We start from the raw sequence: 26,760 nt of genomic DNA on the forward strand, positions 1-26,760 counted from the left end.
GATCATTGCATGTCCCACATCTGACAGCCCTGTGAGGGTGAACCATGACCTGACCTTTCTATGCACCATAAAATAGCACATGATCATAATGAGAGGGGGTGTTATAATTTCCATGCTCCTCTTTACAATCTTCTTAAAGTGTCGTCCTATCTTTGCATTGATTCGCAGTTCTTTAATCCCTCTCAGAGGAAGCGCTGTGTACCATTATCTTGGCAACTTGCACCTTGTTTCTTATCTCCTCCCATTCTGCTCTCGCACACATTCCTGTCATAAAAGCCACGGGCGGACAGGACCGAACCATCTCCGTGGAGACACTGCTGAGAATCGTCGTTTTATTAAGATGAATCCCCACACTTGGCTTCCACCAGAATATACACGCATGCTTAACTCCATTTCATATAAAATTTCAATATGTAAGCTTTCAGAAAAATGCTCATGCTGATTATGTGGGACACAGCTTGGAAACGTGTGCCCCCCCCCATTCCCAGATAATGGAGTCGCCCAACCACTGCCATGTTGGATGGAACTGGCTCCGGGCTCTGTGGCGGCCGGACTTCCCAGGAAAGTTTTCACCGTTTTCAGTCTTCGCTCAGCCGCCGCAGTTCTGACCTTATTTTAAAGAGGAGCGGGACGTCGCACTGCACTCCTATACGGCGTACATTTTGTGGCACCACACTCGCTTGGACCCCCGGGATAAACCGAACCGGTGTTAGGGGGGTCGGAGGAAGGCCACGGATGACCGAGGGATTGTTTATGTATGTTTCTGGATCTCATCTAAGAGTCACAGTCGGTGCAGGCGCTATCAATTGATCACCAATAATGAGTGGACATCCGCCGCAACGGCGGCAAGCAAATGTCGGGTCGCTAGTACTGACACCGCAGGAAAATGAATGCCTTTTCAACCACCTTGGCAGGAAATGCATCGTAAGTTGTTTTTCCTCTCCCGCACCATTAAAATGTTGTATGATAGCAAGCTAAGAAGAAAAGCTAACACAGCTAACTTGCGCCCGTGTTTCCTGTCCCGAGACGGGAGATGAGGCTAGCTGTGAGGTGTATCGGTGTGTTTGTGGCCTTCACTCTCTTGTTGTGATTTCAGGTGTGTTTGTGTGTGTGTGTCTGTGTTAATTTTCTCCTTGAGGAAAACATTTGGGACTTCGAGTTGAAGAGGTCGGTTTTGTTTTGACAGCGGAGAGGCGACGAGAAAGGAGGAGGGGGGGTGAGGGAGGGCTGGGAGCGACCCGTGTCCCATTTGGGACGCTGACATTTGGGCAAGTTTCACCCCCTCAGCCCGTTGGGCCTCCGCCTGGTGCTCCTTCAACTTTAAGCCCGACACACCTGGAATCACCCAGGAAGTCCTGAAATTTCCCTGTCACCCTAGCCTAAACGCACCTAGCCTAGCACTGGGAGAGTAGAGTCAACAGTCTTGAAGGTTTCTTTTTTTTCTTCTTCATTTTTTTGGAGCTGCTAAAGCCATCAGCACTAAAAATCAGGGCAAAGCAATGATATGGGTTTTTTTGCACTGGCATTATATAACATAGCTGAACCTTTTGGTTGTTTTCGGGAAGTGTGTCCACGGGGAAGAATGTGCTGAGGGCTGCAGCGCTGACTAGCTGAAAAAAGTCCTCCTTGCCAGTCTCAAAATGTGTCGAGGGAGCAGTGGGAGTAGCCTGCTGCTCCAGTGTGACTGCAGTCAGGATCAGGAGTGCGATGTCACGACTCGATACTGTGAGATACTCTTGATATTACGTAACACGTTTAGCATTCAGCTGACTCATATTTATGTGTCCTCCCTGTGCACCATGTCCGCTGCTAGCCCCTCACCCTGCACACTCTGTAGCCACATTTGCAACAAGGCATCTGCAGCTGCATCAACATGGCTTATTCCTCATATTTCTTACTCCTTTGCTCCTTTTTCCTCCTCACAATATTGCAGGATAGGTTTTTCCCCCCCACATTATCAGTCAGCTGCTACATCCGAATATTAATCAACCATTTGAATAACTGCTGCAGCAGAAACTAATGTTAAAAGAGGGTTAGATGGTTATTTTATCAGATAAAACATTGAGTGGATGCATTATCTGATGGGCACTGAGGCATCGGTGGTTGCTCCTGAAACCAGCAGACAGAGAACAATTGTGACCCTTCTCCTTCCTCAATAAATGTTGCAGTGCATTAATAAAATGTGCACTGCATAAAAGGTGAAATATGTAACAATTAGCGACCTGTTGAATTCAAACAAATGGGGGTCAGCGTATCACCAGAGTCAAAGCTACCTGTAGCTGCTGTTAGCTAGTTAGCTCAGTTTGCAGTGCAGTTAGTGATCCACACAATGAGCTTGTTGGTGCATACGCCTCTAGCGCAGGAGCTTTGGACCGGAACAGGCACGTGCTAGCTGGTTAGAAAGTTAACTTCCGTCGCTATCTCCTCAACTTAATACATGTACTTTGTGATGTCAGAATTACTATTTCTTCACATTCTGTAGATAATTTGAGACCACTTTGAATGTTTTCAGCTAAAATTCTCACAGATTGCCCCTTTAACGGGGGATATGTAGAGAAGAAATCCAAACTCAGAATTTCGGTATTTACAATATTAAGAAGGTAATAATACAAACTGAATAAAGAATTTGAAGCAAGAAAGGTGGCAAGGTCCGCCAAAGATAAACAAATCAAAATGGTATAGTGCAGCTAATCTGCTGATGATTGTCAAACTGAATCAATTATTTACTCTATAAAGAGCCCAAAGTAATGTCTTCATATTGCTTCTTTTGTTCAACCAACAATCCAAAAACCAAAGACTCTTAATTTTCTGTCATAAATAAACAAGAAAAGCAGCAAATCTTCACATTGAATATCAAACAGGGAAATGTTTGCCATGATTTGCTTGAAAAAAGCATGAATCAATTTGATGTATTTCATGATCGTTGTAGCTTTAATGCACTTGTGCAAAATCCCTCACTGTAAGGTTGGCTGATATTGCCCTCAGCAATAACGGCTGTTGCCAAATCCCCTTGTTTCATCAACAAGGTGTGTGCGTATCACAGCTCCAGCAGATCCTTGCAAAAGTCCTTTGAGCAACACACTTTTCCTGTCTGATTTTGAAAGTCATATGTTCGTAGTTGCTTAGTAGCTTGGTAGAACCTGTGTGACTCGCTGATATCAGCAGGAAAGAATGTCGTACCGTCACCTGTTATTGATTACCTTTACAGATAAGATGTGCTTTAGGTTCAGTGGACCAGATTACTGAATTGAAGTTAACCTTGTGTTTTTTGTGCAGCAATAGGGAAGGTGTGTTCAACAAGCAGGTGAGACAAAAACAGACAAAGCTGCATTGTTCTTGCGTGGTATGGACTTTCACGTAGCCACTTCCCCATAGTGATTGTGGTTTCCTTTAATTGTATATAGTAAAGGTGGAGTGACAGAGAAAATGCCTCTTCCTCTATATGTTACGGCTCTTGGTGTGTGTGGTGCCCAGTGTGTACGCATGTTTGCTTTGGCGAAGCTGTACTTCCTGTCCCATGACTCAGTATGTCACAGTCACATGGTGGGATGTCCCGCCTCCTCCCTAACGTGAACACACAGGTTCCTTGGGTGTGTCTCTAACCTGTTTTAAAAATCCAGTGACGACGTTCCTCCAGCATTCAGGTCACTCTGCATGTGATGTGACAGAAAATCAGGAACATTCCTCAGTCCAGCGCTCTTGTGTGTCTCTGCACGTCTTTGCATGCAGAGAGTGTTGTGAGAAAGACTGAGTGTGTGAGAGGGGGAGATTGGAAGAGACAGACGTTGGGTGTCTCCCTGACCAATCTAATTAGAATGGCCACCAGTGATTCAGAGGCTGACTGAGTGATTATGTAATGTAGTTATTATGCAGAAAATGGGAGAATGACAAAGTCACCTTTACTCTGCCTCTTTGTGCTGTCTTATTTTTAAGACAGCCGTGAGTTGGATCCTGACTTTATTTATTCTCACTGTGAAAGGCTTGTTTGTATACGTGCTAATTCTTTGTAAGTAGCAGAGCTCCTTTGCCCGTAGTCTTGGCAGTATTGAGGGAGATTTTATGCCCAACAGTGACTCAAAGGGCAACTTCTTTCCACAGGATTACTACTTCTACATTCTTTTGCAACCAGATATCATATATTAAACACATGGAATGTATAACATTAATTTTGATTAAACTACATTTAATACGTTATCAATTACATGCAAAGTAATACAACCTATATTCTGCTTATCTGAGGAATGAAGCCCCGCACATGCATAAAGAGAGCAGCACATACAGGTACCTACACAGTGCCCTCACTCATTGGTTTTCCTCATTGGTATTCCTTATGCTGTTGGCCATCGGCAGCACTGTCTGACTGGGCACAAGGTGGACGGGGTCCAATTCACACTGTGTGTGTGTGTGTGTTAGTGTGTGTGTGTTTGCGCGCACAGACTGCCTGATCAGCAGTCCCGTCGTACAGGAAGTCCCGTGGTCGGCCTCCTCTGGTGATTTGTGCTGGAGAAGTGGAACATGACCCCTCGTTTCCTCCACTTTACCTCCCTCCTTTCTCCTTTAGTCGTCTCACCTTATCCCCTTTCATGTCATCTGCTTCACCTTTCGTCATTTGTATCTGATTTTCCTATTGCGCATCACTTCCCCCCCGTCTTACATCTACACTGCCTCTCTTCTCAGCCATTTGTCCTCACTTCTTTTTCTTCCCGCTTCCTCTCCGGAAGATGTTGTGAAAAGTTGCAGTGGTGCCTTATTTGTGCCAATATGGAGCAGCTTGACCAAATGACTGGTGAAAGACATTCAGAGCAGTCTTTGTGAACGGAACTTTTATGTCCCGGAGCAAAACATTTTTACACTGGTAACGCATTTAATTTAAAGTTCAGACTGCACAGAGTCAGGCGTTTGTTAAAATAGAGGCCTGATGGTTTGTCGTACTTTCAGAAAATGTAAAATGTGAATTTATCCATTTTTTTCTGTTCTGCATTTCTCACATCTGACTACAAACATCCCCATGTAATAAATGATTACACCTTTATGACGTCAGTCTTAGATGCCACTTCTTTGGCAAAGGGTTAATGATTCACTTGCATGATCTAAAGTAGTGTTGACATTTGGTTATTCTCTGCTTGGACTTATCTCTACAAATATGTCAGACATGGCCTGCATGATGTCACCTATGTGTCTCTCCCTTACCTCACAGAATCTTACTCTGGTTGCTTTTTTTTGGCATCCCCTCCATAAAGGAGCATTAACTACTTACTGTGTGCTTAACTATTGTTAAGTCATGCAGGCCTTGAAATATAGAAAGATCAAGGTTCATTTTAAATATCCAGTGTTATTTTAATGAAATCTGTAAGAACATTGAGCTTTCTAGTCTGCGTGTGGAAAAAAGAAACACTGGGATTCTGTAAGCTGGACAGGTGATAGTGTTTATCATTGTGGCTGAAATAGATAAACACATTTGAGAGCAAGTTCATACGAGGGAAATTGTTTATTCCTGCGTGCGTATGTAAGAGTGAGCGAGTGTTTTGGTCGGGTGTTTATGACGCCATAGACACATCTCTACTTCCTGAAGCCTGTGGCCCCGTCAGGAAGAATCAGCGCTCCACAGGCAGATGAGATCCCAGAGCCTCACGGGCCTGGACGCCATTACAGTCAGTGGCTGACTGTTACAGAGAAGCAGAATTGATATTAGTCCTTTGATCCAAATCCAAACAGTCTGAGAGCTGCAATGCTGCCAAAAGACTGAATGTTTGTATAAATATGAATAAAAATATCTCGAACATGCAGTGCTGGAAGACTAATAGCCTCTACGACAACATTGGATTCACATCTGCTAGGGCTGGAGATGGAAATTCGTTCATGTATGTTTTGTTAGGCAGTAGATGAAAACCGCAGGATAACCAAATATGCATTATTTACCCATTAGCAGTAGGTCTGAGCAACACAGTTGGAATAAATATCATAACACTGACACATGCAGCGTAGGATCAGAGAGTGTGAGCTGACGGCATCATTCATACTGAGGTAATGCTCTGATTCACTGATGGTTCCTCTGCGTGTGTGTGTGTCGCTGTCATCTCATCTTAGCTGTATAGTCTGCGGTTTAATGTTCGTCATGTAATGTGGCTTTCATAATGTTTTAAAGAAGTTATGTTTCTCCGTCAGACCAGAAATGCGGGCTTTTCATTTGTGCTTGCATCTCTAACCCAGCTCTCCTTGGCTGGGGTAGATTCCTGGCTATAATATACAGAGCCGACTGTTAATGTGTGTCACAATTCAGACACATTATGAATGTGTGTACATGTCCAAAAAAAAGGCTCCAAAACCCTGAATGACACCAACATATCCCACATGTCTTCAACGATAAGTTCCCTCAAAAATGGAAATGAAGTCACCTCCAGGAGAGTCAGCTGAGGTTTCATAGTCCACAAAACCTTTCTGGAGCTTTACAGCAAAGCAACACGGCAGCCTTCTCCTAAATAACTAAATTGGATGAGGACTTATTAAAAACAACCAAAGAAAAGCATAAAGTGTCTCCATAAAGCATTATAATCAAAGTCTCCAGAAAGCCCCAAGGTCCAAAGTTGATATGAAAAGGCCATACAACCACGAGAAGCTGAGTTTGTGCACCCATGTCAGGCTTGGTGCATCCTGACTCCTTTAGCTTAGCAGCTACAGTGAAGATTTCAGCTTTGAAAAGATTGTAGATAATGTCCTTTCAAATCAGTTTCAGATCTCTTGACTTCTGGGGACTTCACGATTATGCTGGGTATGTATGGAGAATGGAAGTTTTTTAAAAAGTCCTCAGCTAGTTCAGTTGTTAAGGAGAATGCTACAACACTGTATTGCTGTGAAGCTCCGGAAATGTTGTGCAGACTATGAAACTTCACCCAACTTTCCGTCATATTCTGAATAATAATGTTGCAGGGGAAGGACTCACTCATGACGTTTACAAGACCAAGTCTGCAGAACTTGTATCCGTACCTGAATATTAAAAACACAGATGGCTAGTAAAGAGAAAGCATTGCAGGAAGTGTTTGTTGCTACTCTTGGAGCATATTTCTTCAGAATCAGATGCAGACAAATTGACCTTTTCAACGGAAAAAGGTTTTCCAGAATCCTTTTGTTGCTTGTCTGGAACTTAACCTGCATTTTGAAGTCGGGAGTTTCAGTTTTCGTTCCTGGTTCATGGTGTTTTTAACACAAGAAGTACCTGCTCTCGAGGTAATCCTACATGACAAAGGTTATTGCACTGAAGTTTGCTTGCTGGTCAAATACGAGCCTTGAGACTGCCTCAAGTTGTGTGCAGTTTTCAATTATACTGCAGGCAAACACTGTTGCTGGTCGTATCAATATTGTGACGGTGGACAGCAATTTCTCGGAACGGGATCGAGGTTTGAATCACAGATGCACAGTGATTTTTAAGTAATTTGAACGTCACATTCACGCAGCATCTAATCACAAAAGGCATCACGAGGGCTCTGTTTGTTGTCTTAAAATGTGCTGTAATTCCTGGAACTGTTGAGCTGAAGAGGCCCCAAAGATCACCAGGCATTTCCCTTGTCGCTGCTCTCGCTTTCATCTGTGTGGTAATGACTGTGAACCTGGACCCCTCGGTGTGAAAAAATCCCTGCAGCAACCTGTAAAACCTGCGGGGAGTCTGATCTGGTCTTATGATCATGGTTGTTGGCTGCATGTGTGTGCGCTACAGGTGTGTGTATGTACATGTCAGTGCTCAGTTAAGTCCAACAGTTACAGCCAACCCTGCTGCTTCCCCAGTAAGAACACAATTATACAGATATGTTGCACTGATAATGTAACATTTAAAGGGAAGTGCTGAGAGGCTTCTCATCATGTGAAGTCATTAAGCCAAGCATTGGGTGTGTGTGTGTGGGCTCGATCTTAATATAGCGTGGATCCAACACCGCTTTCAGACTTCAGGAGATGCTCAAATGCCTGCAGTGCTCTGAATATATAACCCAACTCGCATCCATAGTTTAGGGTGGGTGGTACATGATGTACAGTAAAACCCTTCTGGGTTAGGGTTGCACACTTTGCTGTCACCAATGTCAAACAAGATAAACCACCACTGTTGAAATAAGATTGTTACACGTCAGTAATCCTGCAGTGATATGGAGGAACAAAGCTGCCGTTATCAAAAATAAATAAATAGAGTGGTAGCTCATTAATTGAATTTAAATTGTATTGAATGCACCAAAAGCACTATTCAAAAGTAAGTGTAGGTATCAATGAATTTATAACATTTTACATTGCATATCACACATTTGAAAATAAATGAATCAGTGCATAAAATGGGAATGTAAATACAAAGGTAGATGAAGACGGAATCAAAATCAAATCTAAAAGACAAATGTCAGTTTATGGTAAATTTTACGAATACATTCAGGTATACATGTTTTTTTCAACATACTTTTTGTGCATTTAATAGCATGTTTTTTTAATGATCCATTTATTTATTTGCTGTTTTCTGATTTGGGCAGTTTTGGCCCTCCACACACTGATACAACACAGGGACAAAATTAATTGGTGTCGCGTCCTCAAACGCTTTCAGTGATCTCAGTCGTCTCTGTGCTGGTCCGGTGTTTCTCGTTGATTGACGGACTCTTTTTCTGACAGCTGTGGTGCAGAGCGCCTCGACCCCCGCAGAGTCGCTGTCACCCTGTCACTCCATCTCTTGAATATCATTTTACTTTCAGGCTGTCCATCCAACACACATATAATGAAATAGACCGGCTCATGCTCAGGCAGTTCAGCTGGGAGAACATGTGTGAACAGCTGTAATTAGATCATTCCACAGATCTCTTTCTGAGATTGAGGTCAGGGTAACTCGAGGATGTAAGCATTCTGGTTCTCAAACTGTCTTATTGCTCAACATCCAGTTCCAGCAGTGTTACTAAACTGCGCCTTTTACATTGATGTCATTGTTTCCTCTACCTTTACATATCCTCGGAGTGCATGTAGCTGGAAAGCACACAGCATTGTTTGCTACAGCTATTGTGAGTGTTGTTAGGTGCTTGGTGGATTCAGTTTCTGGTTGCAAGACATTGGACTATGAGTTATGTCTTTATGATTTATAAGGCGGACTTGGTCCATAAAGATCTGCAGTATCTTCCAATTGCACGTACTTCACTCTGGACTTGTCTTTGCTCCTCTAAGGGCAATTTAAGCATTTGGAACATCCTTAAAAGATGTCAGGCTTCACATTAAGTCTGAGTTATTGCGCTTAGGGACATGGCGCTGAGGAGACAAAGGTCCATAAATTCCCAGTTTTTTGTCCCAAATTTTGAGGCTGCTGTGTTCTTTATGAGCCTCTGGAATAAGTGCTGAATAGGTGTTTATTATGGATATAACTAGCTCACAGAAACCTTGGAGCATACATTACTGCCACACTGACACACATTAAGTTTTATTATTATTACTTGTGGTAGTTTTTTTTAAAATGCATTTTATTAATTTTAGTGTGGCAGTAGACTGGCTTAGTCCCCCCTGTGAGATACATTTCCATGGCTGTGTACGAAGCAACTCAAAATAAATGTGGCTCTCCCTGGTTCCCTCTCTCCAGACGTTGTCTTCAGCAGTGGTCCAGGTGTTCACAGCTGATAGGAACTCCAGCTGGAACAAGAGATGCTGCGGCGTGGCCTGTCTGGTCAAAGACAACCCTCAACGATCCTACTTCATCAGGGTCTTGGACATCAAGGTCAGTAGATAGAAACCAAGAAGCGGTTCTACACATCGGTGATTCCATCATTGTGGTTAACGAGCGTGGTAGCTGGTAGATGATGGTGCTCCCCACAGTTAATGTCCAGTGGTGGTGTACCACAGTTTGATATTCATAAAGTCTTTTGATTTTTTATAATGGAATCTGTTGGATGTGTGTGTTCAGTTAAGACCTGTGGCATTGTCCTTCAGTTCATGGTGTTGTTTGTTTGTTTGTTTGTTTGTTTGTTTGTTCCACAGGATGGTAAGATGATGTTTGAACAGGAGCTGTACAACAACTTCAGCCTCTGCCTCTCCAGACCTTACTTCATCACGTTTGCTGGAGATGTGAGTTTCTCTCCCTACGGCTTTTCACATTTCTCTTTTTATTTCTGGTCCTTTGTTTTTAAGTCAAGTTTTTTTTGTTGTTTTTTTTTTTTTTTTTTTCATTTTTATTTGTTGGTAATTTTCATTTATTGGTGAAAATGCAACTTGAGAGGAAAGAGAGAGAGGAAAATGGTAAAGATGTTTACATCAAAAGCACTTTCATTTATTATGACATTTGACTCATATAAAAAAGGGGCACTCATTCTCAGTGAAACCTAATATTAAGACTTAAATTGCAACTCTTAGCATCAGCCTTAAAACATTTCTTCTTTTTTCTGTCCTAGTTGTTTTAATTTGAACCTGTTTCGCAAACTGTCACTCTATTTCTTCAGCCAAACAAAGAGCTCTGACAAACCTGCACCGACATGTTCACAATTGCACAGCAGGTCCAAATTTAGCTTTAACATCAAATGACATTAAATTAGCCAGGACATCAAATTATATCATGTTGGGTTGGTAAAGTACTGAGCATCTTTCTTTTACATCATTTAGTCTCATTTACATCTGCTTTGCATGTCACTGATGGACGGAAATCAGTCTTGTGATGTGGGGAAGGCAGCATGCAGTGACACAAATTCAAAATAATTGGTAATCAAACGTAGTAAAACTACATTAAAGAGCCTGTTTTGAAAAGGTAAGACATAGAAAAAGCACAGATATTTGGGTTCAAATGTAGGGAATAAAAGAAAAAAGTTACTGTACCTAAGTACAGTAAGTATTTGTGCCTAGCTACTTCAGAGCTTATTTTCATCTTCAAAACAACATCTACACCTGTATGTAACATCCAAAGCACCGGATGTGATGAGAAGCCTTTATTTGTGGAGCAAACATCTTAGCTGCTGCTGGGTACAGTGGCTCAGACTCCAGCAGACCATGAGGTATGTGGGAGTGCTGATTGTGATGATAAGGCTCGGACTGTTCGCTGCGATCACATCGTGGAATCAGAGTCGGAGATTCAGTCAAAATTAGAGAAAGTTGGCACTTAAAACAAAACTGTATTTGTATCAATTTATTTTTACATATTTCCATTTTGTTTTGTTTGTAATTGCAGACATGTCAAGTGGGTCTGAACTTTGCCAGCGAGGAGGAGACGAAGCGTTTCCGCGGTCACGTGGCAGAGCTGATGGGGCGAAGGCAGAGGAAAACTGGTACAAGCTTACTGCTGCTGATGACTTGCCTACAAACTTACATACTGACCTAACTCACTGAAAAAAATGACACGTTTAGCCAAATGAATCAAAATACTGAATGAAAGCTGTGGCCACAAGATCAAATCAATGTCTAATCATGTCATTTTTTACAGTACTGTGAAAACAGAACTGGGCAAAAATTGTCTTAATTTCAATTGTGAGTTCTTAAGGCTTTTTTGCCTTGGTCTGTTCAAGTCTTCTTCTTTCTTTCTGACCTGCTACAATCTCCTCCTTTGATAACACACATCACCATTTTCAAACCTGCAGTCTGCAAACCCATCATCAAGGCGCTCTCGTGAAATCTACTGTCAGATAGCCAAAGTAAACAGAAAGGTTTAACAGCGACATGGCGTATAATAAGACAATCTGTCCTCTCTCTGTGAGAAAGTCTGTCAGCTAGTTATTAGCTCTTTGGCCTTTGCCACAGAAACGTCTTACAGCTGAGGTGTAGAGGAGTCTGAATCAGTTCTTTCAAGTGTTTATTCAACAACAACAGTTGCAGTCTTAGCACAGCCTCACAGATGGATCCCAACACTCAGGGGTTTGAACAAATACGCCAACTGGCCCAAGGGGGGCACTGATGAGCTGTGAGAAGGATTTCATCCTTCATAGGCATGATATGTCCACAGTTGGCAACAATTGAAAATGTGTTCAGGGCTGTCTATTATCATTTAACCCTTTATTTGTTTATTAAGTAACGCACTTAGAAAATGCCTTTTTAGATTGACAGATCTACACATCATCCAACACAAATAATTAGACGTTTGCAAAACTGGAAGGCAATTTTCCAAAAAGCTGTCATGCGTTATAACTTCTCTCTTGTCCTTCTGTCTAAGGAAATTAGTCATGAATCTTTGTGTTTGACTGATCAGGCTCCCCATCTGAGGAGTATATTGAAAACACATTGAGAATGCATCCGTGTGGCTTAACATAAACAAACGTATTAATGGCACTCAGTCCTGAACGTTTCTCATCACTTGCCTGATTAAGACCGTCCGTCTTCCTGCTTCCTCTCCTGTGGGTCGCTTCCTGACCCTCCAGATGGATCGCACTTTCATCTTTTTCCCCTTCAGCCCTCTGCATCGGGTGCTAATCTTATCTTCAAGGCTGCTTCTGTTTGACCTTCAGCCATCGGAAAACTGAAGCCAGCAGTATTTTGAAGTGTGTGTGTGTGTGTGTGTGTGTGTGTGTGTGTGTGTGTGTGTGTGTGTGTGTGCGTGCATATGTGTCAGTGTCAGCAATGGATTAGCGTTTATATTCTTTGTACTGTTATAAAAGAGAGAAAAAGAGACATGTTGACCTCTACAGGCCATTGAATTTATGAATAGACATAATATCTTGTGTGTGTGTGTGTGTGTGTGTGTGTGTGTGTGTGTGTGTGTGTGTATATAAGAGTGTCTGATTTACGTCTCCTAAACACGCTAACAAAAACACTTTGCTTGGCAGTCTCTCCAAATAACATTTCCATTCTGTGCAGCCTTGTGCACAATCCCGCCGAGCCCTCCTCCTGAAATACCGATGAACTCTTCTCTCTCTCCTCCTCACATTCGTCTCTCACTAACACAACCCAACATCTCAGCACAGGATTTTAATCATATTATTTGTTTGTGTTTACAGAGAAGAGACGCGACCCTCCAAATGGTATGTTTCCCACTGCTTTCCTGCCATTAACTTCAGAAATGAACAGATGAGAGGTGTAAAACTAGTCAGACCTGTGTCTGTCTGATGGCATCTGTTGGTATGTCAGCTGGCTGGAGTTTTAGGATCATTCAGATTTTTGTGTTGCCGGGCAGCAACTTCTTTATCAATTATTGTGGAAACTATGCAGCTTTTTTTTATATATTCTATGTAGGAACAATCTGGCATTCATGACAAGTAAATGTAACATCAAATGAAGATTAGTTAATCACTTAGAAACAGCCATCATCATGTTATTAAACATTAAGTAATAGTTATATTCCTTGTTACAAACAGTGAGTTCTTTACAAACACCAGTTGGTCATTCAAATAATGTTCACAGATTATCTTTATTATATATGCAACTTCTGCATGTAGTTTAAAAATGGGACACAGCTTTTGTTTACTTGCAATCCTCCATCTTACTTTACTCCTTACTGTAGTGTGTTTCTTTTGGATTTAGATTCAAACCACCAAGAAAGAACAACAAGTTGTCCCAGTTGTGGACAAAACGTTTCACAGACATATTAATTAGACGTCTACTTGGCTGCCTTGGGTACTTCCAAGAAACAGATCTTTTGTTGTTCAGAGTTTTGGCCTACGGTCAGTAAAGGTGAATGCCATTACAATGCGATTACACAGTCTGGCATGATGTCGCAGTGCCCCGTAGTGGAGTCCTGACATGCCCTTCAAAGGCCGACCGTCACTCACCCTCGCTGGTCTGATGACTAGACTGATATGTGGCGATGCATCATAGGACACACAGCCTAGTTATACACAGGAGGGAGCCTGTTTTGGGACTGACAGCATAATTTGATCCAGCTGGCTTATGAAATATTTCTGTGCGTGTGTTTGTGTGTGTGTGTTGGTACAGCCATGAAGAGTTCATTAGCACTCAAATGAGACATTTTTACGCCTGCAGCTGATGCTTATATTCAGAGCAGCTTATGAGCATCGCTTGGGGTCATACATGACGTACCTACACCACCGTGTACTTTGGAGCTCTTTACGCGTGATCATGCTGTCATGCCTGACTGCTCATGCCAGTTTCTGTCTTGGATGGTTCCAGTTTCAGAATAACTGTGCGATTTGGTTTATTTCCAAAGAAAGTCATCCTTGTCCACCCACAGGAACAGCTTCTCTATGTCTCCATCTGTCTCATTCTCACTTCTCATCCCTGCATCATAGCTCTGTTCCCGTCCGTCATCCCCGCTCTGCTTCATGCCTTCCCTTCCTTTTCTTTTTCTGACCTTTCCACCTCTCACCTTCTCTATCTTTTGTTCCCATTTGCCCTCCGCTCTGTATTAATTATGTCTTCTCTCATTTTCTCTGTCTTGCATTTTCTCTCACCCCGCCGATTCATCATGTTTTAGAAACCACTAAGATTAACGTGGGATTATGGGTGGATGGGTTTTAATGGTTATGTAAACTCCAGCGGTAAATCCAGAATGATTTGCTGGGATTAGGTGCATTTTCTGTGGTGTGCAGGGAGAGAGGGAGGAGGCAGCACTGGCGGTGGGTGGGGAAACGATCGCAGGGAGCCAATCCGTGTACGATAATCCAACTGTGCGCCCTACTGAGACAGAAAGTCAAAAGGAACAGGAGATGATTGCAAAATAGATACAAAATATGCAGATCTCAGACGGACAGTTAGAGCAGGGAAACTGAAATTTGGCGAGCGATTTGCACCAAAGAAAAACAGTTGCTTTGATGGAAGTATTGCAAGAGGAAGAGTAAACTTTGCCTGTTGGCTGGCGAAGTGTTGGCTGGCTCTTTTCCCTTCTGATGGCACTGCTGGACGTCTGCCTTCACGGCTCAGACAGTACGCGTGTCAACTCCACCAGATGTCTGATGAGGATATTTATTTAGTAAATGAAGACCGATCCATCACAAGTTGGCTTATTTTCTGTGTTGGTGTTCTGGAAACCTTTGGGACCACCTTGGCTTTCCTTTTTCAGCAAAGAAGAAACCTTTTGCCTAAGAAGACCAGAATCAAGTGAAAGTGCTTTTTAGGTGCTAATAAAGTCCACTTAAAGAAGAAGTCTTGTGGGAGGCAGTGTTTCCCTTTCGGGGTTGTGACTATACTTCTTTCTTGACAGAGAAAGTACGCCTCAAATCTGTCACGATCTTCCTCAGTGTCTCCATATTGCTCATGCCCAGGCACCTGCTACCATGATGTTCTGCACCACCTTTCTGTCAGCTCCCTCTGAGGACAGCCACTGTGACGGCAGTGGTGGTGGTGGAGGAGGAGGAGCAGGGGGTGGAGGTGGAGGTTTGAGCCCAGGGAGCTGCCTGTCCACTCTACACTGCCTGGTTCTCCCACAGGACGAACTGTACTCCACTCTCTCCGACTCGACCGCTCGGCCCTCAATTTGCCCCAAAGAGCGAGCTCACACGCTGGTCGGCAAAATGCTCCTCGACGTCAGCATGGACACCTGCAGGGCAAGAGAGGGCAGCTGCATGTGGGACAGGGTGAGAAGGCGACGCAGTCGGTCAGCCTCGCCTTCACCCAGCAAAACTCCCAAAAGTCCATGTAGTGAGAGTGTTAAAGGTATGTGCTGCAGCTGAGGCACTGAGAGGAGCTGTGATAATGAAACTTCTTGTCCTTGATGTTATTGGGCTCCACGTGCATGTCGGCGCTCCTGTGGTTGCTCATTTGCAGTCACGTGTGTGTGTGTGTGTGTGTGTGTGTGTGTGTGTGTGTGTTTGCATTATCTGTGTCCAGTCCAGTTCTTTACATTGATTTATTAACTAGGGTTGGACATTTTAAGTCATTTCCATATTGAAGCATTCACATTAAAGTGTTATTTCATTCCGGAGAACTGGCCAAAACTGGTCCTAAATTAACACCCATGCAAAAATGTGGGTTGGGATTTAGGGTAAGTGAGACATTGTAAACACCACTGTCAGTAATTATAACAACCACCCTTGTCAGAATTTTGCAGATCAGCCCTCAGTTTCAACGTGCTATCAAAGCCTACACCTTCCTACACCTTCCTTGTTTTTTTGTTTGCCACGTCGTACTCTTCACCGATATGTGACGAGCCTTCCTATCTTCTCTGCCCCGGTGGCATCACATGCCACATGCTAACACTGTTAGCAAATGAGATGATGAGAGATCACTTGTTATCCGTCCCAGCTGCTACTCCTTGTGCTCAGCGTAGTGGTGATAGTGAAAAATGAGCTTTGCAAATGTTTCGTGAGGAAGGAAATGCACTCAAAACATGTGTTTGACATCAAGGATACACACACTGAGTTTTGATATATAACGCTGGATGTAAACATAACATTGTTGTGTGTGTCTATGTGTCAGCTGACGTTGACGTTTATACTGGTGTATCGACACTGCTGAAAATGAGTACTTACACAGCATCAGATATTCAGAATCAATATTTTGATATATTTGACAACACTGGCTCTGTGCACAAATGGTTCATCGTTTAACTTGTAGCTCACTCTGCACATTCATTGTGTTTATTTTGTCAAAATACTTCCAAACATCAATCTTATATCTTAATGTTAGATCAAGTGATGTCTTATAAAACACAGATTGTTTCATTTTGGCTACATGGATCTGTGTAGTATACAGTGTGTATATTCATTGTATTCCCATCATTCCTATCATTAAATTAACAAATAGTGTTTATTATTAATGCAGGCCTGGTTTGAAAAAAGACTGTCGCAGTGGTTGTTGCAGTAACTTGGATTTATATCTGCCTGTCATCAGTGCAAGGCTGGATTAATATCGCATTGAAGCTTTCCTGGTTAAACGAAAGGTTAAGTAAATAAAAGAATATCTATTTACATAGTTGACAGTTTGAATTAATGAGAGACTGAGACACGGATCATCTGCCCAAGTGAACGCCCTTGAATAAATAGGTACGTCATAATGACTGTCATTCATTTGAACCCACATTATAGAGAACAAGTTTAACAACAGATTTAAACCTTTTTATATCTTAAAGACATTGTAATCTCATACAGTGTTTAGTGGTTTAGTATCAGTTTTCAGGCTCTCGCTAGTTCTGTCATGTAGTTCGGACATATTCTCTGCTGTCACACCCACACACCAAATATAATTTGCCAGACCTCTCCGTGCCAAACCAAATCTGTAATAGCCATTAAATAATGAATTACATAATTGAAGGAACACTGCTGTCGGTTAAAAAGCCTCATGCTTGAATTACAATCAGGACCCAAGGTCATGTTAAATTTGTCTCCTTAAATTAATCAGTTGAGTAATGTCATAACATGTCATTTGTAGACCTTGTTACATAAAGGTATATGTATTCACTAACCCAGTTTCTCTTTATATTTTAACTAAACTGCCTTCAGTCCACATGCTGTACTATACAAACCATGACTTTATTGTCTCTTGTCATTTTTTAAGGTCCCACGTTGCCCATGGCCACCGTTGACATCAAAAACCCAGAGATCAGCAATGTTCAGCGTTACCACAACAACTCTCAGGTGAACAACATCGTGCACTCCTCCTTCCCCAAGAGGGAGAAGAAGAGCAAGGGGAAGAAGAAGAGGTTGACCAAGGCAGACATCGGCACACCGAGCAACTTCCAGTAAGTGATCAGGACACTGGTAGGGTTTTGAATGAACACCATTGTCCCTTCATAGAGATCTTTGAACTTGTGTACGAATTTTTGGTTTCTGTTAGTTTCCAGAGACAATGTGTTCTTTTCAGATTGTTTTTTAAAAAAATGTTTAGTGTTGCTTTTTTTTCTAACTTCAGTATCAGTTTTGTGTTTTTGTAAGTAGAGTATGGGGGTTATTTGTTATTAAGTTCAGAGTAGGCATTACAGTACAAGTGATTTTAGTTTTCTTAGTGCACAACAACATTTCAGTTCATTTCATTTTTGGATTTCTGTTAACTGGAGTGTATTTCTTGTAAGGGATGGACCGATTATCAACGCTGGCCAATTATCGGGGCCACTGTTGAGCATTTTAACACATCACAATGAATAGCCAATAAACACTAAATAAGCTAAGTTTACATTTATCAATGTCCATAGCTTAATGGTTATGACTCTCACTTTAACAAAAGTCCTCGTACTGTCAGTGTGATCGTTGAACATACAGTACTACAGCTCCTCGTCTGGAGGTCTTTCAGTTCCCATAGGCCGAGGCTCCTTAATCCCTCTCGTCCATACACTATGAGAGCTGGTCAATCTGGGCAAAGTATTAATCCAGGCTGTCTATTCAGAATCCAATCCTATACAGCATGTACAATGACTAGTGATGCAGGGAAATCTGTGCTGTGCCTTCAGGAACAGTCCGTGACAGCTCTTACAGTCCTTAATGAGATGCGGCAGGTTACCAGCAGGCCATCTGTAGATTTTACACAATTTAATCAACCTCAGTGTGTCTCTTATCTTTTTTGTTTATGCTCTCTCTCTTCTCTCACAGGCACATCGGGCATGTAGGATGGGATCCAAACACAGGCTTTGATGTAAGTGCAACACAACACAGTAATGCAAACGTCTATGCTTGTTTTCGCGTGCGTCTCGCCGTGTGTGTGTGTGTGTGTGTGTGTGTGTGTGTGTGTGTGTGTGCGCGTGTGTGTGTGTGTGTGTGTGTGTGTGTGTGTGTGTGTGTGTGTGACCTCTACATACGCTGAAAAACTTGGCCCCTTGTTGATCTGTTTGTCAATCAGCCATCCCTCTCCCAGACAGATTTTTTTCAAATTTAATATCAAAATATTAAGCCGAGCCGTGCGGCCAACTCATCATCGGGAGCGTTACACAAGGAGATTTTGGGGGAACAGAATCAACCTCCATGCATCTGCATAATCCATGGACTCCTGCCCAAAAAGAAAATTTAAAAAAAAGCTTCATCAGTAATTATGCTTGATGGTGGATGATGAATATGAGATCATGCAGGTCAGAGGACTTATTCTGTCGGTAAAAGAAATGGATGAAATTCAGATTTTGGTTTCGTAAGTTTAATGCTTTCAAGGACTTATATTGATTTGAACAGGTGACGTCAGTTGAACAAAAGCTTGCTCACCTCACAAATCCCCCTCGCTCAAAGCTGCAGCACAAATGAGCAAGAGGATATATATCTTACAGTCTCACCACCTGAATTTGACTTCCTTTTTATCCTTACACCACAGATAATGTAGAAAGAGGTACTTTTCGTTGAGATGATCATCCACCATTAAAACACTTTGAAAAGTTTGATTTTCTCGTGGTCAACATGAATAATTTTTAGGTTCAACTGATATTTCAAATTTTGTCTTTCAAGATCGGTCACTGCCAGGGCTGTTAGGATAATTACGTCATTGTACGCATCTTATAGTATTTGCCTCTGATTGTTTTTGTAGACCTCTTTGTTTTTACATGCACATTTGTTACATAAGAATGTCACCAACATTTTAAAACAACAGGCTGCAATCAATAAAACAGTAAAAGCAGGCACAGAAAGGCATTTAGCATAAAGGAAAAAACGGCAAGACAAACTAAGATAGTTACTGGAAAGCAGTGGTTAACAGTTTCATCTTTGGCCTGGATTAGAAAATAAGTAGCACTGTCTTGTGTCAAATTTATGGGACAAAAAATTGTCCAATAAAAAGGAGTTCCCACAACAGGCCTGGTAACCGCACCAACATATGGCATTCAGCACAGTTAGCCATGAGAGCGGACATGATGATGTGTTACTTGTGGCCCTCTCTTTATCGCCCCTGCTAGCAACACAACACAATATGAGAACCAGAAGCAGCTGAACTCTCTCAAAAGATCATAATAAAAGCCCTGTTCTGACTTGTTTTCAAGTCTGGGTCATCATCTTCTTCCTTGGTGCCAACCTGGTAGTGTTACCTCACACCACCAGGTGGCAGCAGAATGGCAGACATTGTGGTCTCATCTTGACAGAGGCCAGTGTAAAGTGTCACAAAGTTACTTCTGACACACCCACTCTTTCCTGGGTGCACCAGTTGATACGATTGAAGTGACGTTTGACAGTCAGTGTCGAACAGTAATCCTGCTTTTTTCAAATGTTCCTTTTTAATCCTTACTCAACATGTCAGTCACATAATGTGTTACTGAGCTGCAAAGCTCATAAATACAGATTAAAACCAGCAAGATCCCATCACAGATCTTAACATAAAGAGCACCAAGGCAAAGCCACTCTTACGGCCGGTTTTTGTTACTGTGTTTTTCATTCAGTTGATGATGATGATTGTTTTTCACTGACCCGAACACCAAAAAATGATTACTTCAGTGGCTGATCGTCAGTCATCAACTCATTGTCTCTCTTTTCTGCCTCCAGCTGAATAACTTGGACCCAGAGCTGAAGAACCTGTTCGATATGTGCGGCATCTCCGAGGCTCAGCTGAAGGACAAGGAGACTTCAAAGGTCATCTACGACTTCATCGAGAAGAAAGGAGGCGTAGAAGCCGTCAAAAATGAGCTGCGGAGACAAGGTGAGAGGGATACACTGCTGGGAAGACAGATAGTAGAGAATGAGAGCAGATTCTTCACTGTCCTGACTTCAGAGTTTTGGCTAATGTTGTTAAATGTAATCTCGTGTGGTTCCCCAGGTCCGCCCAGGTGGAGTGGTAGGTTTCTATGCATGACGGACTGACTGTGCATGTCAAGTTGAACTTAAAAAACTCAGTTATTTGGGGTGTGACTTTGCAGTTACTGGAGTGAGTTCAGATTGTTTTGCTGTGTTATTTGCTGGATGTTTTTATGATTATCTGACTCTGCGGCATTATTACTTCACCTGGAGACCCAGAAATCTTACGCGGTTGCTTCATCATGATTTCTGACCTTTTTAAACTCTCGCTCTTTGTCCACCATATTGTACAAATGATGCTGACGTTTTAAATAACAAGATTAACAGCAGTTACGTGCAAGAAGGCTGCACCCAGTGGTTTGTTTATACAACTGCATGATGCTTCAGTACCAGCTGAAGACCTGAGAAACTGACATGCATTGCTTACATTCTCATAATCATTACTTTTATTAACTATTACATGAAGTATTTCTTATGTTGATGATTATTGTTTGCTGTTTAACTTCTGTCTTAGCCAAACATGTGAACTCTGGCTGTGGTTTATGCTTCTATACCCAGCTATTAGACCAAATCAGCAGAATGTTTCTAAATGAATACCTTCTTTGGGCAAATCCGTTTGAGTAGTTCTTCATCACGGGGGAAAATAAAAGATTTAGACCAATATTATGTTAGTTTTTGATAACAAGATGAGCAATGTGTGAGTAGGCTGCCAGTAGTGGGTTAATTATACGACTCAGTGATGCATTAATACAGGCAAGGATTGGAAAGCTGAGACTTTTTTGACAGAGATGCTGCGAAATCTTTTGTGTCCATCCAGATCTTCAAGTGGAAAAAATGTGTAGAGTAAAGGTGCACTCTGTAGTTTTAGGCAAGACATTTTTAATCAGAAGAGAAAGATTCTCGTTGATTTATTTATTTTTATTCCAAAACAAGCTAGGTAAACAAACTCTCTTTGTTTTCATGACTGAGTAAACAAACTGACCTTAAAGGACACCACAGTTTCATGCTGTTTTACTTTGTTTATATGTTATATGTGGCGGACCCTGCCAACTTTCTATCTTCAAACAATGTTCTGGGACCTTAATTTCCTCTAAGAACAGCTTGTTTAGTTATGGAAAATATGAATTTTTCTAAGTTTAAATGTGTTTTCCAAACTACATAATGCTCCTTTAAATTATTATTATTGATGTAATAAATCTGGACGCTCTTTGAAACTGCCATGTGAACTCTGATTGGTGCTTTTTTTTTTTTTTTACTTAACAAGTTTTTGTTTCTTTCCAGCTCCTCCACCCCCTCCATCCAGAGGCGGCCCTCCTCCCCCTCCCCCACCCCCGCACCACAGCTCAGCCCCTCCTCCCCCTCCTCCTGCCCGTGGCCGAGGTGCCCCTCCACCGCCTCCCCCCTCCAGAGCTCCTGTCTCTGCGCCCCCTCCTCCCCCTCCATCCCGACCCGGCATGTCCGCTCCACCGCCTCCCCCGCCTAGCCGGGGCTCCCTCCCGCCTCCCCCTCCACCGGCCCACGCCTCAATTCCAGTGGTGCCCCCGCCGCCTCCTCCCGCCTTATCACCAGCTCCACCCAGTATCGGAGGAGCGCCTCCTCCTCCTCCCCCTCCACCTCCTCCTGGTCCCCCACCCCCTGCTCCTCCGCCGCTGCCCACGGAGGCTAACGGAGGAGACAGCGGCGGGTCCGGGAAGTCGGCGCTGCTGAGTCAGATTAGAGAAGGCACCCAGCTGAAGAAGGTGGAGCAGAAGGAGAGGCCGGTGAGCAACAGCACCGGCAGGGACGCACTTCTGGACCAAATCAGACAAGGAATCCAGCTGAAAACGGTCAGAGTCCGAACACACCTCTAAAGCAGCATGTATTAATCTGCATCCTGTGCCTTAACTTCAACCACCTGTTCTTTACAGAGGGAAGACGCACCTGATGCAGCACCTTCCAACCCCGCCCCCTCGGCAGGCATCGTGGGGGCTTTGATGGAGGTGATGCAGAAGCGGAGCAAGGCTATTCACTCATCAGGTACAAACAAACACATCTCTTCAGCTAGCATATAGTGGTCATGTACAGAAGAAGTCCACAGTCTCACTTGTCAAACGCTATTAGTGTCAGTTATTTGATTAACTGTTCAGTCCACAAAATGTGACCAAATTAAAAATGATGCTCATCACAATGTCCCAGAGCCCACAGTGACAACTTCTGATGCTTCTCTTGTCCATCCAACAGTCCAAAACACAAACAATCTTCATAAAATGTTATAAATGACAAAGAAAAGATATAGAGAGATATGTAAGAGGCTGAAACCAGCAAATATTTCACATGCTGTCATGCAGCTGTGACAGGATTTTTTTTAATTTCACAGTCTTAGTGGATTCTGAGGGGACATGAGTTGTTCTGCACAAGTGCTTTGAGAAGTTCAACCCCTTCAGCCTTTGGGAAAAAAAAAGGAGCAGCTGCTTGACACCGCTATGTCATTTTCTGTCAGATGACTCAGTGCTGTCCCAATATAAATTAGACTTTCACCACTTCATCATCAGTCTGGAAACAACCTTGTGATTTTTCTATTTTTTCCACTTTGAGCCTTTGAGTGGAAGAAACTTTCCCTCCTTTAAAGAAGTTGTCCTAAAAATAGATACAACCTGATTCTTGCTTCTTCAAAAACATACTACAGTAATCTGTAAAAGGAAGTACTCCAGTATTTCCAGTTAGAACATTCGCTCAGCTGTCACAGTCAACTTAAATGTGATCGTCCTCTCTCCCACAGATGAGGATGATGACGACGACGATGATGAGGACTTTGAGGATGAAGATGAATGGGAGGACTAGATATTTTCTTCTTCTTCTTCTTCTTCTTCTTCTTCTTCTTTTTTCTCTCCCATCCCCCCCGACCCCCCCGGATGATTCTGACACTAAACTTGTTCTCATCTTTCTAAAAAAAAAAGAAAAATCTTTAATTTCAAAAAGTATAAATGTAAATGTTCTATCGACTTGCTGTATATTTTTGTTGCCTTTATGCTTTTTTTTATTAATCTGTGCAATACCTCATTTAATCTGTAAATGTTTCGTCATTCACATATCTTAGGTTCCTTCTTCATGTCTTCATGTCCATCTCCGTCGGCTCCCATCTATGTCTAAAGATAGCAATACGTCACGTGTCTCGTTTTAACCACGCTCTGCTTTCTCCATCTCTATGCACCTCCTCCTCCTCCTCCTCCTCCTCCCACGTCCCCCACCCAACTCTTCAAGGTCCCTCACCTCCATCTGTCACTCAGCCATCCTTCATATGAGCTGCCTCCCATCACACATGTTCGCTCTCCTGTGTTCCCACTCCCCCAGATTGACATGTGCAATTTTTACATCAAGTTGTCTCTTGGAACTTAGCGTTGAATGTTTTGTTGTTTTTTTTTTTCTTTTTCTTTTTCGGTCAGTGATTGAAGGGGGAGGGGCTTACGAAATCCACAAATCCTTCATCCGTGGTGTAGTCATTGTTCATCAGGAGGAAAGAAAAAAAATCAAACTATTTTCATACCCTATTGCTCTTCTAGTTTATTTTTACTTATTCAAATGCTCCTAGTTTAGCACTCATATTTTCTTAAAACAAAGAAGAAAAAAAAGGAAAAATGCTCTTTTTTGGAATATTTAGCTCCATTTTTGCTGTCGACTGTAAATTTGCTCCAGAGTTTTGAGTCTTGTTATATTTTTGCACAGATTGAGAGAGGAGACTCGTTGCATGAATACAGGACATTTTCAGGTCTGTATCATTATTGAACATACCTATGCTATAAGGCAAAAGTACACGTGGACATTAAGCATTTTTAACCGTTAACCCACACCATTACATACGGCACACACAGAGGTGGCAACAGCTATCTGTTGTTAATTTACTACTTTTTTTTGTCACGGTCACACTACAGATTCAGTTGAAATCGTCTTTTTATCTTTTTCTTTTGTTTTCCACAGTAGCAAGCAGAGTATGAATAAATGCCTGTTTGTTGGAAATCAGGTTTCATGGTGTAAAGCTCAAGGAATAAAGACACTTTAGTTTTACACACCTGATGCTTATAATGGGTCCACATGCTAAGTTACTGCACAGACTCAGCGGGGCTTAAAGCAGCGTTCCTCCTGTTGAAGACACTAAGTGCTGACAGTATATGGAGAAACACTAGATTCATGGCATTATCAAACAAGTATCAATATTTTCTTGACTAACTGATAAATCATGAGGTGTAATATAGGAATCGCTGATGAGAGAACAGTGGTCAGTTGTTCCCTACAAAGACCAAATCATGTATTTCTTCCGCATTAAATAATGTTTCCCAAGAATTCCTGCTATGTGATTATTTAAAGTTGGACTTGACACCAAGGACGATACTTAAATGGCAAGTTAAATAAAATGAATAAAAACTTTATTCTTAATGAAAGACAACTGGTGATAAACTCACCCAGACTGGCTCCAAAGAAAGCAACATATTGGGGACTTCGCACTAGCATTGCTTGCTAACTGACCGGAGAAGATGAGTCTCTTTAAAAGCTACAGCACCTTGCCAGCAGATACTACAGCCTTAAGTTATAATTACAAAAGAAATGCCAATTATACGCCTATTGTAATGGTAGCTCAAAGGGACAAATATCAATGTTTGTCTCAGAGCTAATATCTAAGTGAAGTTTGCTAACTGGTCATAACAGACCAAAAATAGTGGTAACCGCAAAACCCCTGAGTGTATTCAATTAAGGAAAAGTGCATTTCATCGCTAATTAATTTAAGTTTTCAGCAGTAAGATTAAGAAAGTGTTCCATCTCCGCTCAGAAGTTGTCATGCCTCTTTAAATCTTTGCAACAAAGGGCACCAGAGCCGCTACATGCTAACCCTTTGTTCCTTTAGTGTAAAAGGTGAAGCTTGGCCTTAGGGGGCCGTGTTAGTACTACAGCAGTTGATGACTCATTTTTTGTAAATTAGGGCTCATTACCTGCATATTTGGGCAATAAAAAAGTTTTGTCTTACAAATAAAATACATCTTGTAATGACAATACATCTCTTAGCAAGCTAATTAGCCACCTAGCTCTTAGCGGATAGATCTAAGAATTTAGTATTACAGTAGCATTCCAGAACAACAGATGCTAATTACCCACATGCTAACAAATGTCGAATCAGTATTGCTAACATGTTGTGGGTTATCCAGAAATAATGCTATGACGTGTCAAGATGTTTTAAAACGCCTCTGTTTATTTGTTTATTGTCTTTGAGAGACAAATTGCCACTTGTTTGATGACCTGTCGATTATCAAGATACTTTTTTGGGGGGAAAAAAAAAACCCTAGCCATGTTTTTCGCTGAAGTTAGCATCTGTAGGTAACTCCGTTAATAAGATGTTATGGACGCCAGGCCTTATCAATGAGGCTTGACAAATAATGAACTCACATACATTGTACACTCCAATAAAAGGTGATATTTACATTCTTTGTTATTTTGGGCTTCTTTTACTGTCACAGTCGGTTATAATGGCTGTTTCTTCTCAAAACTTTGCTTTTGCATCATTTCAGAATAAAACTCAAGTGTTTTTGTGTTTTGGGTTAGGACCAGGGCTGACGAAAGGTTTGATTTGGCCCCCCAGATTTTTCTAGCTCAATTAATAATGCAAAGAAGATTAAAATATGAATCATTGTTCTTGTGCCTTGCTTAGATACATACATTTTTGTAGGTAAAATGACTAAAAGGGGACTTTGTAGAATCCTTCTTAGCATGCTAACCAGCTAGCTGCGGCCATCCCGCTCCACAGCTGCTATGGGCCAATTCTTTCTTATTGCACCCCTAAGAGAGAAATCGATCTAGTGTTAGATTTAGGAAATAGATCACCAGAATTTCCCATTTCACGTCTTGGTAATTAAACACAACAGGTGCCGTTCAGTTTCAATTTTGGCCATTCAAGAGCACAAAACACAGCACTGTTTTAGACACCTGACGGTTAACATTGACTGGGGTTGAATACTTTATGCACACGGATTTCAGCACAGAGAGCACAATCACATCCGTCAACCATGCAATTCAATCCCGAGCATCTGTTTGTGTATGCAGGTGCACGAGGAGCGAAAGCCAGACAGGGAGCTGGACTGATCTGTGAACAGCTGAGCAGAAGGTTATCACAGACTTTACTGCTGCCATTTCAGCCCTCCGAGCCACGTGGATGTGAAAACTGGTTGAGTGACGGTTGTTGTTGTTGTCCTTTTCTCCAATCTCCAAAAGAAAAGGAAAAAGCAGAATTCAAGATATT

The 26,760-nt window shown here is 42.1% G+C and overlaps 1 protein-coding gene across 2 annotated transcripts; it reads left to right on the plus strand.

The window, feature by feature from the left end:
- Positions 1-503: 503 nt before the first annotated feature.
- On the plus strand, positions 504-25,946 carry waslb (WASP like actin nucleation promoting factor b). Of its 2 annotated transcripts, XM_037121634.1 has the most exons (11): positions 504-924; positions 9,584-9,718; positions 9,979-10,065; positions 11,156-11,252; positions 12,912-12,935; positions 17,362-17,545; positions 18,390-18,432; positions 20,250-20,403; positions 21,780-22,324; positions 22,406-22,514; positions 23,257-25,946. In XM_037121634.1, the coding sequence occupies exons 1-11, from the start codon at positions 820-822 to the stop codon at positions 23,316-23,318; spliced, it is 1,545 nt and encodes a 514-aa protein (XP_036977529.1). In that variant the 5' UTR covers positions 504-819; the 3' UTR covers positions 23,319-25,946. The 2 variants fall into 2 exon arrangements, with proteins under 2 accessions (XP_036977529.1, XP_036977530.1); XM_037121635.1 differs by lacking the exon at positions 12,912-12,935.
- The last annotated feature ends 814 nt before the right edge of the window (positions 25,947-26,760 follow it).

The sequence above is a fragment of the Acanthopagrus latus genome, chromosome 14, assembly GCF_904848185.1.
Source record: "Acanthopagrus latus isolate v.2019 chromosome 14, fAcaLat1.1, whole genome shotgun sequence".
NCBI lineage: Eukaryota > Metazoa > Chordata > Actinopteri > Spariformes > Sparidae > Acanthopagrus > Acanthopagrus latus.

Excerpts from the sequence above, each read along its gene's own strand:
- waslb (XM_037121634.1), top strand. The coding sequence starts at position 820 with ATGAGTGGACATCCGCCGCAACGGCGGCAAGCAAATGTCGGGTCGCTA. Across the intron at positions 9,719-9,978 it reads TCAGGGTCTTGGACATCAAG|GATGGTAAGATGATGTTTGA; the intron begins GTCAGTAGATAG and ends TTTGTTCCACAG. Across the intron at positions 17,546-18,389 it reads GGCACACCGAGCAACTTCCA|GCACATCGGGCATGTAGGAT; the intron begins GTAAGTGATCAG and ends CTTCTCTCACAG.